This window comes from Vipera berus (assembly GCF_964194415.1).
Source record: "Vipera berus genome assembly, chromosome: Z".
In the NCBI taxonomy this organism is placed as follows: domain Eukaryota; kingdom Metazoa; phylum Chordata; class Lepidosauria; order Squamata; family Viperidae; genus Vipera; species Vipera berus.
Window position 1 is genome coordinate 113957649 of NC_138205.1, and position 19390 is coordinate 113977038.

The following is a 19390-nucleotide window of genomic DNA, read 5'->3' on the forward strand; positions in this document are numbered from 1 at the left end:
CATTTAATGGACAGAAACTCGCCAACTAAAGCTATAGCCCTCTACTCTAATAGATATATCCTCGACAGACAGTAGGGTATGGCTATCCTGAATCTCTTCCCTAGTCCCTCATCTCTCTGGGGACTGCACAGCCTCTTAATTTGGCCTTCTCTTTGGAATGAACTCCCTCCTCTCTGGTAAAATTCTCTGCTGCTAAGACTTCCCTCAACTGCTTCACCAACTGCACATTCCATCACATCTGGTGCTTCCAAATTCTAGTTAAAATAGACCTTAGATGTTGTTGCTTCCCTGATGACTGAGTTACTATAGAAAGATTGTATAAGGGGAACCTCTTAAAATTGGGGTAGTTATAATGCCTGAGTGCAATGATGTTGTTCAGAGTTCTGTATAAGATGTACAAATTAAATATATGACCATATTACAAACAGGGACAAGATCTATTGCTCAATGACAGATCACATGTTTTGCATGCAATAAGTCATAGGTTCAATCCTGACTATCTCAATTAAAACGTACAGATAGCAGGAGAAACTTTGTCATAAGTCTTGAGAACCTTCATCATGAGAGTTTAATATTTTGTGTTTTGACACCTCTTAAAAGATATTGTGATTAAAATGTAAAAATCCTAAAATTTGTTCAGTTGTACAAAGTTTGAGGAAGACAACCTGCTCTAAAACCTATATAATCTAGTTGAAGAACATCTCTAAAGTTAACAACTAAAAGAGCATTAATAGCAGGAAGTTTGGTTGGAAGATAAAGCTTGCCCTTCACCAAGAGTTCCTGATGATGTAGCAGGCTTTCTTTTCTATAATATCTTTCCTTTCCTATCAACAAGAAATCCGTCTTAAGGCAGGTTAACTATTATTGACTGACTCAAAGAAACACAGTTCCTATGTTATTTTTGATTAGGATCCCATAGCTTGTACTGCTCCACAATACAAATAACCTGGTTAAACAAACCTATTAAAACAATCAACATCACAAGGCACAGTTGTATTAATGATTTGAGAATACTTCTCCCAAATAACTTGTCTTGAGACACTTTATGTAGATTATAATAGGAACATCATATTCTGACTGAAATGTTGAAATGGATTGTCTGGTAAATATGATTTTGGTAATTTTGCAGTTCAGCTACCCTTCAAGAAGTTGGTGATGAAAAATGTGGCACCTAGATTTCTGACTGCTAAAATTACAGGGAAAATATCATTCTTGTACTGAAAGAGCTATACTAGTTGCATTTAAGGTTCTGGTATTAATGTGTCTATCTAAAAGATTGCCTTTCCTGTTACAAATCTATCCCATTAAGATGCATTGGAGAGGCCTTGAGAAAGCATCTCCACTGTCAGTTCCATATTTTTGGGTCAATTAAACAGTCTCCTTTTGGTCGCACACTATGAATCTAATTGGTTAGTAATTGCATTTGATTGCCACTTTGTCAACATTTAGAAAACCTAAAAAGATACATATTTTTCACCATACAATTTACTGATTTTTTTTAAATAGCATTGATCAGTTTTATCTTTTAATATTTTGTTTTTACGTTTTTTTTAACTGCCTTGGAGTGCTTACCACCATGGAAAGATATCGTCACAAACCTGCAGTAGGTATGACTTTTGCCCTGACTGATCAGATCACATATGTCCATGTCCATGAAGACTGGAGAGATTGCTAGGAAGAGACAAACTCTAAACAAACTGTTCAGTTAGCATACTGGAGCTGGGAAAATAGAATTGCTTGTTTTGTCTTGTAGTTCAAATTCCAAAGAACAGGAACTTAAGCCTTGATCAACGCTAGGGAGAAAGATGGATTCAACCCTACCTGAGAAGGACAAGGTTTGGACCAAGCTGTTTCAACAACTGCTTGAGAAATATGAAAGGAGCTTTGCTCAAGTCTATAAAATGTAGCAATAATGCCCTTTGTCAGATGAAAACTCATCCCTTAAAGTATGATGAGGACATTGAAAGATATTATTTGAGAAAAATATCTGAGCATGAAGATGTCCAAAAGACATGGCCAGAAATATTAATTATTATACCTACAAGGAAAGCACTGGAAATGTGCAATACCTTTCCACCTACAGATGTTGAAGTTTATGATGCAGTAAAACCTATGATGCATATATACTGGCAGAAGTTCAAAGGCTATAGGGTAGTCCTTAATTTGCAACCATAATAATTTTATCTTAGGGAGCACCTGCTGCCAGCGTCAACTTCCCATCGTCCTGTGCGCTCCCATAGGGAATGCCTCCTCAGGGTCCTGCCGGTCAAGGAGTGCCGGCGGATGATTCCCAGGGGGAGAGCATTCTCGGTGGGCGCTCCTGCCCTATGGAATCAGCTGCCGGTGGAACTCCGGATCGCCCTCGACCTTCGTTCGTTTCGCCGGGACCTAAAAACCTGGCTATTTGAGCTGGCCGGCCTGGACTGAGGGGGTTTTAAGGTTTTAAATTCAATTTTAAAGTGTTGGGGCTATTAATTTAATTGTATTTTAATCTGTATATTGTATCTTTTTAATTTGCCCTGTAAACCGCCCTGAGTCCTTCAGGAAAAGGACGGTATATAAATCAAATAAAATAAATAAAATAATAAATAATGAGTGGTATAGCTGTAAAGCAAGACTTTACATGATTGTATCACTTAGCAATCATAATCCCAGCACTTCCCATTGCTGTCTTTAACTGAGAATCACAGATTCTTAAGTGAGTACCTACCCCAATCCAGGCCATTCTGGACTTGGTGTCTCCTAGCCCAGAATGGCTTGGACTGGGGAGGCAAACCCCCCAGATACATGTGGCTGTTTGTCACACTCCAGCAATCCACAGCTGCCCCAGCCCAGTCCAAGCCATAGTCACTCTTGCCATCTTGAACTCTGACCCCTGCAACCTTCCATCCCTCCAGGTGACCTTCACTGATGATGAGGTATGCCCTGCCTAGGCATGTGAAACAAAAAAACAAAAGCAGCCCCTCAGTCACAGTGCAACAAAAATCCCCTTTGCAAAAAGCTCCTGGTTGAAATGGAGTTTGGGCTTCAGGAGGGCTGAGGACCAAAAGAAGGACCAAATTAGTGCAGGTTCGAGTCCCACCAGGCTCAAGGTTGACTTAGCCTTCCATCCTTCCGAGGTAGGTAAAATGAGGACCCAGATTGTTGGGGGCAATAAGCTGACTTTGTAATAATGCCGCTTGGGGGGCCCCCCGAAAGCCCTAATAAGCAGGCATATACATAGAATGAAGGCTATTGCTAAGCACATTTATTTGTGCTTAGATTGTAAGCCGCCCTGAGTCTTCGGAGAAGGGCGGGATATAAATTGGATTTTAAAAAAAAGTTGTAAGTGGTGGTGGGTTGCCAGTGAATTTTAATCATGTGACATGGGGGCACAGCAACTATTGTAACTTCAGGCATGCTGAAGGGACCATGGAAGGGCACACTGAATAATCATAACTTTATTTTTATTTATCACGTTTCTATATTGCCTATCTCACCTAAGTGATTCTGGGTGGTACAACAAACTTACTGACTGGGTGCCATAATTTGAGGACTAATGTACATATGACTCAGGGGAAAAATGTTATGTGAAAGAACTTGTGTCATTGACTACAATATGAGGCTCAGATTAGAATGATGGAAGAAATACTTCCCCAGTTGACTAAAAAGTATGTTGCTGCTTGGAAAATTGAAAAGCACAAAATGAGACTTCTGAGTTTGTGAGTCCACCTAGAGATTTGGAGTAGAACTAAAAACAAAGTCAAATTTTAAAAATCTAGGCTTTCTGCAAGACAGTGCCAGATAAAGAGCAAGTAAAATCCTCAAAAATGAAGCAGAATGGCAAAAACAAGGGAGTAGAGATTGCCTGTAATGGCGTTAATGGCGAAAGCACTAGGCATAGGAAAAGATGAAATGTTGGCAGAAATAGATGAGATGAATAGGGTCCAAACTAATTATGCGAGGAGACATAATCTTCTGAAAGAAGTACATGTGAGATTGGTTAAAAAATCGACCCGGGATGAACTACTACATAGATCAAGAGAGGAGCCGCTAGATTATGGAGGACAACAAATAACAATTCTCAAACAAATACCTAAAAAATGAGAGACTTGAGACAAGGCTACCAATTTTTGACATCAAAACTGATTACATACAATGTGAACCTTAAATGGCTAACTCCAGAAGTCATCCTAGTCACGTGGCAAGATAGAAGGTATAGATTCGATTCGATAGGCAAGGCAGAAGATTTTTATAAGCTCCATTTTAATAATGAAGATGAAGTAGAAGACCAAGATGGAGAGAAAATAAGAGAAAGAGATGCAAGACAGATGGCTATAGAAGGGAAGGTACTAGGAACAGGATAGAGGAAATAAATCTGGAGAGACTACAGAGAAATATGAAGGCAGAGACAAAGAAACAAAAGAGATCCACACAACAAGAAGCACAAGACCCAGATATAAGTAAAATAAAGGGAACCACTGAATATCAATGGTTTAAATTCGCCAATGAAAAGACGGAAATTTTTTAATAAACTTATTCGTGAAAAACTAGATATAATAGCAATTCAGGAAGTTCATATAAAAGAACAACAAAAACATCTGTTAGATCAGCCAAAACTAGGAAATATATTTATATCATTAGATCAACAAAAAAAGAGGAGGGTGGTATTATATGTGAATGAGAAGCTGGTAGCTAAACAAGTTTATAAAGATAGAGAAGGTAGAATATTGATAGTAGAGGTAGAAATAAACTATAGGAAAGTAGTGATAGTAGAAATATATGCCCCGAATGGAAATCAAGAACAGTTTTTCAAAATGTTACATAATAAGATATGTGATATAGATTACGATGAGATCTGTGTGCTAGGAGATTTTAATGCTATTATCGATAATAATTTGGATTACAAGGGTAACAAGACCAGGAAAAGGAAAAGAAAACACTACCAAGATCCTTTTTCAAATTGGCCAAAAAACTAAACATTCAGGATATACAGAGAGAAAGGAATCATGAGGCAACGCAGTATACATACTACTCTAATCAACATAGCTCGTGGTCTAGGATCAACATGGTGTGGATATCAAGGAAAATTAACTCTGAAGTTGAAGATGTGTGTATAGAGACAAGCACCTGGGCAGACCACAATCCTGTGAAATTTAGCTGGAAAGGGTACAAAAAAACATCTAGATGGACTATACAAAGATCAATATTAAAAGAAGATGACTTCAGATTAAAGATGGAGAGAGAATTGGACTTCTTTTTTAAAGAAAATAAAGCCGAAGACACCTCTGTCCAAAATCATTGGGACACAGCTAAGGCAATTATGAGAGGAGTAGCTATAGCATATATGGCAAAAAAGAATAAGGAGAAAAAACAGCAACAGAAAATGTTAGAAGGGGAATATAAAAGATTAGAAACAATACTCCAACAAGAACCACAAAAAAAGAATGTAAAACGACTTAATTAAACATAAACTTAACATTTTAGAAAAAGAAAAATTAGCGCAACAGATAAGACGTATAAAACAGAACTTCTTCAAAAATGCAAACAAACCTAGTCGATGGCTTGCACACAAATTGAAAAAACAAAAGGAGGAAAGTTGGATTAGTAAATTAAGAGACAACAAAGGGAGAATACACTATCAAGAAGAGGAGAAAAAAATTATAGCCCAGGAATTCTATGAGAAATTATACAAGGAAGATAACCAGGAAAATGAAGAGAAAGCGGAGGAATGTTTCAAAAAACCAATACTACCAAAAGTTACAGATGAAATCAAAAATATATTGAATGAGTCCTTCGGGAGAAGGGTGGTATACAAATAAAATTATTATTATTATTATTATTATTATTATTATTATTATTATTATTATTATTATTATTATTATTATTATTATTATTATTATTATTATTATTATTAATTATTATTATTATGAAATTAGGATGACAGAGGTGATCACGGCCATTAATAAACAAAAAAATAATAAAGCACTGGGCCCTGATGGTCTTCCGACAGAAATCTACAAGGAACAACAAAATATCTTAGGACAACCTTTATTGAATGTGTTCAACACAGTCCTGGATGAAACAAAAATTCCAAAGTCATGGTCAGAGGCGAATATTGTTCTGATCCCAAAAGATAACACGGACCATATATAAATCCAAAATTATAGACCAATATCTTTACTTAACTCTGATTACAAGATATTTACGACAATTATAGCTGAGCGATTAAAAAGATTTTTAAAAAAATTTATATACATGGATCAGAACAGATTTTTACCCAAAAGACAAACTAAACACAACATTAGGATAATATTGGACACGCTAGAATACTATGAAATACATAGTGGACAACAAATGGCCTTTGATCATGTTAAGTGGTCATTTATATATCAACAACTTAGGTATATGGATATGGGTGAAAAATTTATAAACATAATTAGAGCAATATATTCTAATCAGGAAGCCAAAATAATAATAAATGGGGAAACAACCAGGAAATTTCAAATACAAAAAGGAACATGACAAGGATGCCCTCTATCCCCATTATTATTCATACTGACGCTAGAGGTCCTAACGAGGATAATTAGAAATGAACTGCATATAAAAGGATTAGAAATTAAAAAAGAAATTTTTAAACTTCAAGCATTCGCGGATGATTTGGTCTTTATTATGGAGGATCCACAACAATCGGGACCAAAACTGTTGGAAGAACTAGATAAATATGGTGAAGCCGCTGGGCTGAAAATAAATAAGGGTAAAACTAAAATGATTGTTAAAAATATGACGAATAAACAAAGAAAATTTGGCTAGGATTATGGATATACATAATTAAGAAGATAAAATATCTAGGAATTAGTATTACGGCCAGATGTACTTCAATCAAAGAAGACAATTACGATAAAATAGTGAAACAAATAAAAGAAGACCTGGAAAGATGGGGAAACTTGAGTCTTTCACTGTTAGGGAGAATTGCTGTAGTAAAAATGAATGTACTACCTAAAATCCTATTCCTGTTCCAAAATATTCCTATACAACTAGATCAAAAAAAATTTGGGAACCTGAACAAACGGACACTAAATTTTATATGGCAAGGGGAAAAAACCGAGGATTAAAATGAAACATTTGCAGGATGCCAAAGAAAATGGGGGTTTAGGACTGCTGGATTGGGAAACATACTACCATGCAGCGGCCCTAACCTGGGTTAGAGAATGGATAATTTTAAAGAATAAAAGATTATTACTTTTAGAAGGCCATGATTTGCAACTAGACTGGCATGCATTCCTATGAAATGAAAAACAAGGGCTATATCAACATTTTCAAAAACATTGGATTAGAAAAGCACTACTTTAAATTTGGAATAAAATTAGAAAACAAAACTACATTAAAGTACCAGTCTGGCTGTCCACCCTCTAGGCGATAGTTTATCCAAACTTGTTCAATTTGGAAAATAGCATCTCGTACAAAGATATTATGAACAATGTGGGGGAATTGAAATCCAGACAGGAACTAGAACAACAAGGGATAAAATTGGAATGGTGGGCTTACTTACAGATATAAACATGATATGGGAAAGATAAGAAAGAGTGGGGGATAAATATTCAAGAAACTGCATTGGATAAAATCTTATTGGGGCCAGATGAGAAACAAATGAGGAAATTGTATAGTCTGCTATTGGGGTATAAAATGATTGAGGAACAAGTTAAAGAACCAATGGTGATATGGGCTAAAAATTTGGGACACAGTATCGATCTTGATATATGGCAAATTCTCTGGGATAGAAATAAAAAGATAACGCTGGCCTCAGCTTGTAAAGAAAATTTATATAAAATGTTGTACCGGTGGCATCTCCCTCCAGCTTGATTAGCTAAAATGTACAAAACTATATCCCCTAGCTGTAGGAAATGTTCTGAAGAAATAGGTATTTATTTTCATGTTTGGTGGTCCTGCAATAAGACGCAAAAGTATTGGCAAAGGATATGGATATGGGTAGAAGAAATATCAGGACGGAGAGTAGATTATAGACCAGAATTTTTCCTATTTGGCATAATAACAGAGAAATATACCAAAGAAGAGTTATTTATAATGATACATATCATCACGGCAGCGAGAATGACGTTCGCCCAGAAATGGAAAAATAGTGAAATACCTGACGAGAGTGAAGTGATAAATAAAATTTTGGCATGTGCAGAAATGGACAAGTTAACTATGGAAATTAAAAATAAAGATCAGTCAGATTATTACAAAATTTGGAATAAGTTTTACCTATGGTGGGAACAGAAAGGAAGGTCTAAATAGAGATATACAGGATGCTAATTTCACACATTAGAATAAGATGGTCAATAAGATTGAATATTGTATGATTGTATATAAATGATATGTACATTAAATGTATATATGTGTATAAAATACAAAAATGATGTAGACAAGAAGGAATGTCAGACCGTTAACACTTTGTCCAAAGTTTTAAATAATAAAATTTGCAATTAAAAAAATTAATAACTGTAGAGCTCAAAAAACAGAAGAATTTTTGTATTCTGGCAATAGGACTTTATTTAATTCAAAGGCCATCACTAATATTTTTCAAGAAATTAGAGAAATCCCTCTGGTTAAAGTCTGGATTCAGGCCTGAAAGTAAAAGCAAAAAAAAAATCACCAATGGTATTTTTGAAGAATTTCCCTATGAAATAATTATTGGTGTTGACTTGCCAGTTTATGGGCAACTGATTCATAAAAACCCTGCACTGCAAAACAAGAAGAAGGAATAGCTACAATGACCACAAGAGCTGAAGATAGCTTCAGAAGCTGAATCAAGAGAAATAGGAGAAGAAAGCAAAAAAATATTCTGATATTTTGCCCTTCACCCAGACCGAACGCCAGGCACACCACCAAGAAAGGAATTTGCTATTGACAAAGTCAGTAAGAGCCAAGGCTAAACTTTTGACACAGAATTGAGATGTTGATATTAAAAGTTTTCAAGACAATGGAAAATTGCAAAAGAGCAGTAGCTGAAAAAGAGGATGACCAAATAGAAAAAAGGGCAGAGATCTTATACAGAATTTGTAGTGATAGCCATTCTGAAGTTGTTCTACAGTTTTACTGAGATATGTCCATTAGTGGGATTCAAATATGTGAATAACCGGTTCTTTGTGTGGATGCCGCTTCTTGGCCTGGGCAACAAAAAATTAGCTAACGGTTCTGCCGAAGTGGTGCAAACTGGCTGAATCCCACCACTGGATATGTCCATAAAAGTCTATTCTCAGATCACACAGGGCAAGATTTGTTTAAATGATCTTCAGAGATAGATTCATTTAGTATGTGAAATCTAAATGAAAATAAGTAAAAGTATCAATGGAACAAAATATACTCTAGAATTGCTATGTTTATACCTTTACCAAATATGCCAAAGGATATCAATATGTACTTTTGATTTTTCATTATACTACTAATAATTACTAATTACACTAAAGCAATTTCCTGCACACAATCATAGGAAAAGTTATGCCAGTCAGTTTCTTATGTTGCTCAGTAGATTAGGAATATCTAAAGAGGTTCTCAAATCAAGCTTCCAGTTTTTAATCTTTCTGAAGAATTTGTGCTCAAATTGGGAATATTTATCCTTTATATTATAAAGATATTGACTTATTGAGGTATTATAATTGGTTTAAATCAAATTCATGTATATTTAATCAGAATAATAAAGAACTAAATAAATCATTCCTGGGCAAATCTCACTTTAAGAATGAAGATGAAACACTATCAAACTGCATTAATGCTGTAGATTTTATGTTTGTTTTTTAAGTTTTATGATGATATTAACATTTCTGCTCATCTGTAATTTCATACACACACACATACATATAGAAATACCTTTTGTGATAGAAACCAGGGTCTCTGCACAACAATCAGTGGTCCAATGTAGCCAACACGTGGAAATGTAAGGAGCTCCTCCATCTCAGCCATGGAAAGTAATGTACTGTTGGAAAAAGAATAATTCTGCAATATGACATGCTGAAAATCCTGTAGTACTGATTTATGCAATACTACAGAAATACTAAGCTATGCAGTTACCTTACACATGAGGTACAATAATCTTTCAACCAGGTATATACTTCATATATGGACAGATAGAACAGTTCATAAAAATCTGGAATAAAAAAGATACGACCACTTAGCAGGAAAACTGATTCTAGGTCTACAAGACTTCTACTTCATATTAAATCTTCCTCTGGATATAGATTGAGCTTTACAGATATGTTAAGACCAAAAACTTCTAATAGGGTCTAGTTACCGGTATTTTTTTTAAAAGATGTGTGGTTCTGAAGAGTAGTTTTGTAGGGTATCACACCAATCAGGTCAATATGTGAATATTCCTGAACCAAAAGACAGTATTTCAACAAAATACAAAGATTATACTGTTATTAAAAGTATTCTTCACTACTTTCAGGGTTTACACAATATCTGCTTTATGAATATGAATTAATCAACAGGCAGATTACTAGTCACATCAGTAACCGTTTCTGAACTGTTGGAATCATGTATTTTCTTATGCTATAAAGCTGAGCACAACTTTGTTCTTGCAATGGTCCATCAATTTGGTCCATAGGAACAAGTTCGGGGGTTTTTGGGTAATATTGCTTCCAAAATTTTCTTGGAAGTGATTTCCAATATCTTCTTCCCAAGACTGAAAATGATTGATTCAAGTTCATAGCTGACTTTCATGCCTAAAACAGTTCTAAAACTCCCAGCTGTTAACTTTGGACTAAGTCTTATATAGGTGCCACCACACCATTTTAATAACCTGAAAATGGGTTTCTGTACTTCTGATATTTTGTTTTACAACTGTAATTCAAATAGATTCTGGGAATATATAAGGCATAAAAGCATTTTAATAAATACAATAAAGCAGTATAATAAATAGCAGGAAGTCTGAGGAATATATTTATAATTAAAAACATTACACATGTTTTACTAGGGTTAGGATATGTAGAGTTCCCTCTGGTAGAATATTACATTTGAGTTTTTGAGGACCAGTTAATTGTTTTATTTGTATTTGCTTGTCTTTTTGTTTTTCTTTGCATTTTTATTTAATTGTTTTTCTACACCACCCAAAGTTATGTTGTTCAAATTAGGAGACCATAGGAATGCTTTTAATAAATAAAAAGCTTAGTGTGAGGGTTCTTTGCTTTACAAGGAATGGACATGCCACAGTGTCGCAAATCTATACATAGTATATTGCAACATACTTCTTCCCAGCCACAGGCTTTCACTTTGGCTTAGCTTCACCTTTCTAGATTTTGCAAATTGCTGTTGCCACTTTAATACTAATACTTTAATACCAAGCCTGTTCATACTCCATTTAAACAAAAGTTTCAAAGTTTTAAAATAGCATACAACCTTTGCCTTTTCCCCCCCAACATTCTTGCACCAATTGGGATGAGGTACTGTTTCAGTGTGGTTGTTCCTCCAAGCAAAGCTCCAAATAGGACTGCTACCAGGATATGCTGGTCAACATAGATTGTTGTCCTGGCAGTTGAGTGAAAGTCCTCTTGCCTACTTTTAATCTCTGCCAGATGTTGCTTCCACCTCCTCCTCTGCAGGCTGCTTGCTTTTACCTTTCCTACTACACATACCCCTTTTCTCCCTCTGACTTAGCTTTTGCTTTATAAGCTTCAAGAATGGGTGGAATGAGGCTACCTCTGAATTTCAGCAGGTGCTTGCAAACACCAGGGTGTGGCTTAATTAGCCGACAGCTGGAACACCGGCTTGAATACATGTGAGTGCAGTTGATGAATGGAATGGATGAATGCTTAAGGAAGGGGGGAGCTTATCTGCCTTACTGCAACTATTTTTAAAAACAGCAGACAGCAACCCAACTTCAATACTTTAAACCAGGCAATTAAAAATGTTTTGATCCAGTATTTTGACCCAGTATTGAAAAAATTGCTATGAAGTTGCCTGTCCAAATTCCTTAAAGAGTACAGTATATTCCTTTTGAAGTCCACCACAGAAAAGGCCTTTTACTGTATATATACATAATGGACTTCTGTTGCTAGTTGACTCAAAGCATGTTAAAAGATTTTAATCCACAGGTTAATTGGCATCAAAAGAGGTTACTGGAATCCCAGGACTTCCCAAGGGGTTTAATTGAAGGATTACTACATTAAATAGAATCTAGGATAGGTACCATACATGTAGCTCCAATATTGCTAATTGCAACTTCTAACATGGCTAATGGTGAGGGATCCTGAGAGTTGAGGTTTAATAACTGTATGGTTGCTAGATAGTAATAGTCCACTGGTGCCTGTTAAGTTTCACTTAGCTAACCCTTAGATTGAGTTTTGCATTTCTCTACCTCTAGTATCTTTACAAGTGGCCCTCACACAGTCCAAACAGACAAATATCAGACTAACCAAGCTGCCACTAGGTATGGGATCAATAAGCAAAATTGTCAAAACTGGTAAGAGATAATAGCATATGTACTATAGTTTGAGATTAATGATATGCTCTCCAAAATAGTTTTAACAGCAGTTTCAAAGAACTAATAAGAACATCTATTCATACTTTTTCTGTCTTCTTAAAATTCAGCTTCTACAGTTTGTATCCAACTCATTTCCACATCCAAACATTCAACATTTGTATAGCCAATAGTAAAGACAAATAGAGCTGGAAATATTAGTGACAGTTACAGTATATCTTTATCTTTATTAGACTTATATACCGCCCTTTTCCCGTAGGACTCAGGGCGGTTCACAAGGTTTTTAAAATAACAATACAAAAATTACAAAAATTAAGAACAGTTAAAATGATTACATTTAGACCTTGAATAAATATAAAACCCCAATTAAAATCCAATTAAAACCCCAATTAATACTCTCAGTCCAGGCCAGAAAGCTCAAAGAGCCAAGTCTTCAGGTCCCAGCGGAATGAGCGAAGGTCAGGGGCAGCCCTAAGCTCTACGGGCAGCTGGTTCCAAAGGGCAGGCACACCCACAGAGAAGGCCCTCCCCCTGGGTGTTATCCGCCGGCAATCTTTTACCAGCGGTACCCTGAGAAGACTCTCCCTGTGGGAGCGCACAGGACGAAGGGAGCTTGATGCCGGCAGCAGGTGTTCCCTCAGATATCCTGGACCCAAGCCATTTAGGGCTTTATAGGTCATCACCAGCACCTTGAATATCATTGATACCACAGTGGAAATCTTGCCAGTATTTTTTATGGTGTGTGTGTGTGTGTGTGTGTGTGTGTGTGTGTGTGTGTGTGTGTGTGTGATGGCTCAATAGCTAAAGACTCTGAGCTTGTCATGTTCGAGACCTAAGTGCTATGCAATGGGGTGAGCTCCCATTCCTGCCCACCTAGCAGTTCAAAAGCATCCAAATGCAAGTAGATAAATAGGTACCACTTCAGTGGTAAGGTAACAGCATTCCTCACACCTTTGGCATATAGCCAAGCTAGCTGTAAGTCCACGGAAAATGTCTTCGTACAGTGCTGGCTCCCTTGGCTAAGAAACAGAGATGAGCACTGCGCCCTAGAATTGAACATGACTGGACAGGGAAACCTTTACCTTTTACTTTGTTTTAATAAAGTAGTTGTGATACCAGGTTTAACCTGCATTGTTAAATTGTTCAGAACTTTACTTGTAAGTAGGAGAAAGAGGCTGTTTGTAGTGAGGAAGAGGCCGAGAGATTCAAGTTTTCACTGTCTGGTAGTGATGTGAGTATTTCATGCGGGTAAAAACAAAGTGATTTAAAATTCTGATTATTATTGCATAGGTTTTCATGAATTCACTTCTTCAGATGTTTGGATATAATTGCAGGAAAGGAATATGATATATATGTATATGGTTGCTGAGAAGGGGAATAGAGGGAGCTGAATAATAAAAAGAAAGATGACAGATGGCAACCTTTATTATTAACACTGAAGTAGTTACAGATTGATACATGTGTTCTTAGAGATGTGTAAGATTACATGCTGTGATAATAAAATTTGGCTATTGTTTAATCAATAAGAAATGATGTTAAATATTGTAATAATTCTAGTTCAGTTGTTTCCAATGAAATTAGAAATTCTGCTTCCTTTTCTAAAGAATACTTTGAAATCAATTGCAGAATATCCACAGGAATTGAAATATCACTCACTATTTCCAATTGAGAATTGATATTTGTATTTGCTATTATGTAGACATCGACCAGTTTGGCGGATGTAAAATACAGTGGTACCCTGGTACTCATTAATTGGTTCCAAGAGGCACAGTGAGTACCAAAACCGATGAGTACCAAACAGTTTTTTCCCATAAGGAATAATGTAGTCACCAACATGACAAATTTTAGTTTTTGCTTTGAGTACCATATAATGAATACCAGGACAAAAGTTTCACATCAAAATGCATTGAGTATAAAATTTTTCAAAGCAGTTGAGTACTAAGGGACCCCTGTATGGTGGAGCATTGCTGAGAGATTGTAGCATAAAGTAGAGTATATTAGAGAATGAATAGGTGACCGTTTTGATAGAAGAGAATATTTATAGGTGAGGATTGACCTGTGTTTTTCTTGGTGGTCTTTGAGCTTAGTACTTTTCTTGCAGACATTTCATTACCAAACTAACTAATATCATCAGTGCTACCAAGTAGAAGTTTCCTTGGTTAGTGATGCAGTCAAATCCCAGTCTTTGGGTGCAGGAGCTGGTGTATTTCTGTTACTATTCTATTCTGTTACTGTATCGTTTTTAGTCTAGGATGCCTATGTTTATGTTTAACTGCTTGGTAAACTGCCCAGAATGTACTGAGTAAACAGTCATTAAAAAAAATAAACAAAATAAACCCTGTAATGATGTTGCCAGACTTGCAAACAAAATTAAGTGTATTTTAGTTTTTCTAGTTGATTAAATAAGTACTATTTCCTGAACTTAAGTTGCAAGTTATGAACTTATAAGGAGCATTAATAAGAATTAATTCTTATAAATAAGATTATAAGAATTTTCCCAAATTTTCTCCAAGAAGATAGCTGGTAAGGAGTTATGTTTGAATGAATGTTCTCTTCTATAGACAAAATGACAAAATTATTTATTTATTTACTGGACCTGTAAGATGTTGAACTACTGTACATTACACCCCTAGGAAGATTATACTTTATTTACTTGCCTCGATGAGAATTATAGTATGTTTCTGTGTATTTAGAAATGAGGGCTGGATTCGGTACAGTAGTACCTTACTATCAGTATTTTTGTTAGCAATGAATCGTTCCTGAACAACTGTAGATGCATTGATCTTTTTTCCTTGTATCTCTGCAGTTACCAATTACAATAATGTTGTAGAAACGAATTCAGATTCGGATGATGAAGACAAATTGCACATTGTTGAAGAAGAAAGTGTAGTAGATGGAACAGATTGTGATAATAGCGTGCCAGACGATGATTTGCCAAAAGACCATGCAGTATTACCAGAACATAATGAAAAAGAAGGAAGTACAAACAGTTGCTGGGAAGATGAAGGTAGGAATCAAGAAATGTATCTCTTCATAAACTTAGAAATAGTATAGTGCAGGTATTTATATCCTAGGAAGGTATAATTATCATTTAATCTTTCAGTTTATATTGATTGCACAAGCTTTCTTTATGGATCTTTTATCATTTAGCTCAATGATATTTGCTTCTCAACACATATTCACAAATACTATAATGTCAGTAATTAGTAGTGAAAATATAGAACTCACTGAACATGCAAATGTCCCTCCCTTTCCAACTAATACTTCAGTGGCAGGAAAGATGGCAAAATGCAGCCCTTGTGAACTTTTCTCACTGCATTCTCCTCATTCATAGAATTTCAGTAATCTGCCTTCTATCTGCTACTCAGCTTTCAGCAGTACAGAAGCCCCATGAGAAGATTAAAAATAGTGCATTTGGGAAGAATTGGCCTTGAAGGTTATTATAATTAGGTATTTTTTTAAATCAAATGTTTTAGGTTTTTTACTCCCAGTAAATTGGTGACTTTCAAGTAGTCACCAATTGCAAAGATAAAGATCTCTTTGCAATAATATTTTCTTAATCACAGTAGGAACTATACTGGAATAATAAGAAAATTGTGCCCTTCAGCCAGATCCTACTAGTGGCTATTCAGAAGTAAGCACTACTTTCCCCTATCTGTTTATTATCTCAGGAAAATCTTTATATTGGGGGAAAGATTTATTTTGCAGAATGTAAAACACTACAAATGGAAATTAGTAACAAGCACCAAAGAAAGAAGGATGCGTAATATGTTATCTACCTTTCTCAGAGAGAACTCCCCTCATTTTGTCTCAGTATACATCTTCTCCTCTGTTTCTTCTATTCTACATATTGCTTCCTTGTTAGCTTTGAATTTTTTATGTGAAACCTTCCAAGTCATATTAGCAGCAATTCCAGGGTCAAGATCTACAATACCAGGGATTTTTTAGACTCTTCTTTTCCCAGGCAAATGGAACATGTGAATCGTTTTCAATGTAGTTTTAAATTCTCTATCAATAATATATTTACAAAGGGGATAAATATAGTGTAGCTGGAGTCATTAACATCAATTAATGTACAAACTGACAAAATGTAGTACATTATATGAAGATGTCTTTCATGATTCCTCAGAGTTTAGTAGGGGGATAATCTACTAGTACTGTCAGAAAATACCAGAACTTAAATAATTGAATTCAATTTATAAGCCAAATCACTTGGATTTCTAAGAGACTTAAAAGCTAGAAACTAGAATAGTTAAAGGAAAGGAAGTGAATTTAGCTAATTATTATGATTTTCATCAGAAGCCTTCCTCATGATATTCCCTCTTGAAGTGAGATAGATAAGCTACATAAGACTGGGATTTTTCAGTGTTATTCTCTAGCAATTCCATAAAATATGTTCTCATATTTGTGCTATTTATACATATACAGAAAAATTGTGTGTGTGTGTGTGTGTGTGTGTGTGTGTGTATGAATGATACATACATATCATACATCACAGGTCCTGAATCTATGGGCCATTGTTGCCGCAAGTGTGCAGGAAGTGGGAGCGCCACTAGTATTGTGCGGGCAGTGGCATTGCCATGAATATTGCGCATTGCTACAAGCGGCAGGTTGGCAGCAGTGAGCCACATGGAGGTGGTGGCATTGCCACAAACCTTGTGCAGGCAGCAGCACCACCGCAAGCAGCAGGTGGGCCATGGTGCGATCCTCGCACGGGGTAGCGGTGCAAACCATGTGCCGGGGCAGCATTGCTGTGGGCTGTGGCACGATCAGTGCTGTGAGCTGTGGCATGATCATCGCACCAGGGCAGCACCGCTGCGGGCGGCAGTGCAATCCTCACACCAGGGTGGCATTGCTACAGGCCGCAATGTGATCCCTGCACTGGGGCAGCATCACTGTGGGCTGCAACGCAATCCTTGCACAGAGGTGGCGGCACAAACCTCATGCAGGGGTGGCAGCACGATACTTGCGCTGGGATGGCATTGCTGCAGGCCACAGCGTGAACCACAGCATCACCTCGCAAGCATGATGGTGATGGTGCCACAAATCTCTCACAGACACTGCGGTCATTGAGAGCCACACATGCATGCTCGCAGCCCCCTTGCGTGGTGCACAAGCTCGCAGCCTGTTTGTACGTGCATGCGCACATGTGGCCACATTCACTTTTGCGCATGCATGCATAAGGCGCTTGCCCCTTCCTCTCCCACCGGGCCACCAATCCAAAAAGCTTGGAGACCCCTGTCACACATGATATATATGTATCATTTTTCTACAATGTGGCTGTAGAAATTAAATTAAAAGCAACAATATTATATTACAGTAATATGAATGTTTATTAGTGTGACTCAGATTATTTCAAGTAGATAAGCTAAGTAAAAGATTGGTCTTCATTTGTATCCTATTATGTTGCAGGTAATAAAGAAGCAAAGGAAATCCTGGGGCCTGAAGCCCAAATAGATGAATCTGGATGTCCAGGTATTGTCATTAATTTTCTTTCTAGTGTTTAAAATATTCTTCAGGTTAGTAGAACCTGAAAAGAAAATAACTTCTTTTCTACTACTATATGTTCACCTTCTAATCCTTTTTTCTGTCTGGCACCTTTCTACTTGCAATGCACTTAATGCTTTAAACTATGGATATATGGTTACTGAAAATGATCAGATTAGGCTCCCAATAGTGCAATTTAAAAGTGTTACTAATAAATTATGCAAAATTCCTGCCTCTGACTGCAGTGCCTCTGCAGTTTCTTAGCTGTTATTCTTAGCTGAACAGTGGATAAAGAATTTATTTGGGTTCTGTTGTAAGATTATAATACAAGATCATGATGAGTCACAGCAAGGGTAACAGTTACCCTTTTTGTTTTAGATTTATCTTCAGCCATGTACTTAAAATTCATTGATATGACTGATATTTAAATATTGCAATTCATATTTTAATCATATGAAAAAATATTATTTTGTACAGTATAAGATTTTATACTGGCAGCATAACATAGCTCTGGAATAAGTGACATATGTCTTTGATCCATGTGATCACTTAGAATTTCTATGCATCTTGAAACCTCGTGTTACTGTCACAGCCTTAGATGTATATTTAAAAGTTCAATGAACAAGGCTGAAGAATGAAAAATAAGGACCATACAAAAAATGTGTAAATAAATGTACATTTTTCAGCTGCTAAGATTAATTTTACATTTGCAATAGCCATTTCTAAAAATAAGGAAACAAATCCAACAAATTTATTTTGGCAACTTTCAAACTTTCTCCTTTTAAAATATATGGCAATAAAACTGTAAATAGAAATAGCATTGAAAAGTTATAGGACAACAAAATATATTTAAGTCAGTATAGACTACATCTATATTAAAATATAGATTACATCTTGGAGGATGTAAAAAAAACCTCTCAGGTGACAAATTTAAAAGATTGACCGTATTTTGTGATTCTACCAAGCAAGGGATCCAGGAAGGATTGCAGGAGGAAAGACAGTACATTGTTCCTGTGGAAACCCCCTCTGATACTGATGATGCTTCACTTGATTAGATACATATATATAATTCTTTGAAATATTTCTGGCCTCCAGCCTCATCTTTATTTCAAAGAATTGCTCAGAGTTCCAAATGGACCTTATAACCTTTTTTACAAAATAAAATGAATATTGAATATTGTTTAAACTTTGAAGACAAATATTACTCTTTGGAACAGCCTAAAATAATTTTTCACCAATTTTCATTTTTTATCACATCCTTAGCGATGTATTACATCCCAGTGCTACTTTGACCAAAAAAACCAAATCACATTCCTGGAAAATGTGGTAAAACTTTGACATAGCTAATTAAATTTGGTGAACGATAATAAATGTTATCAAATAAAGCCTTACTCAGAGTAAGGCAAACTGGTTGTGAAACATTTTTATGAAAGTATGAATACTTTT

General features: G+C 36.0%; 1 protein-coding gene across 2 annotated transcripts in view; it reads left to right on the plus strand.

Annotated features, from left to right (window-relative positions):
• ZEB1 (zinc finger E-box binding homeobox 1) overlaps window positions 1–19390 on the plus strand; it is a gene marked incomplete at its 5' end in the record, with an annotated part of 96756 nt that overhangs the window by 55621 nt on the left and 21745 nt on the right. For both annotated transcript variants that reach the window (XM_081344451.1, XM_081344452.1), the window contains 2 exons: window positions 15264–15464; window positions 17870–17932. In XM_081344451.1, the coding sequence (XP_081200577.1) occupies window positions 15264–15464; window positions 17870–17932 (264 nt within the window). The remainder of the gene's footprint in view (window positions 1–15263; window positions 15465–17869; window positions 17933–19390) is intronic.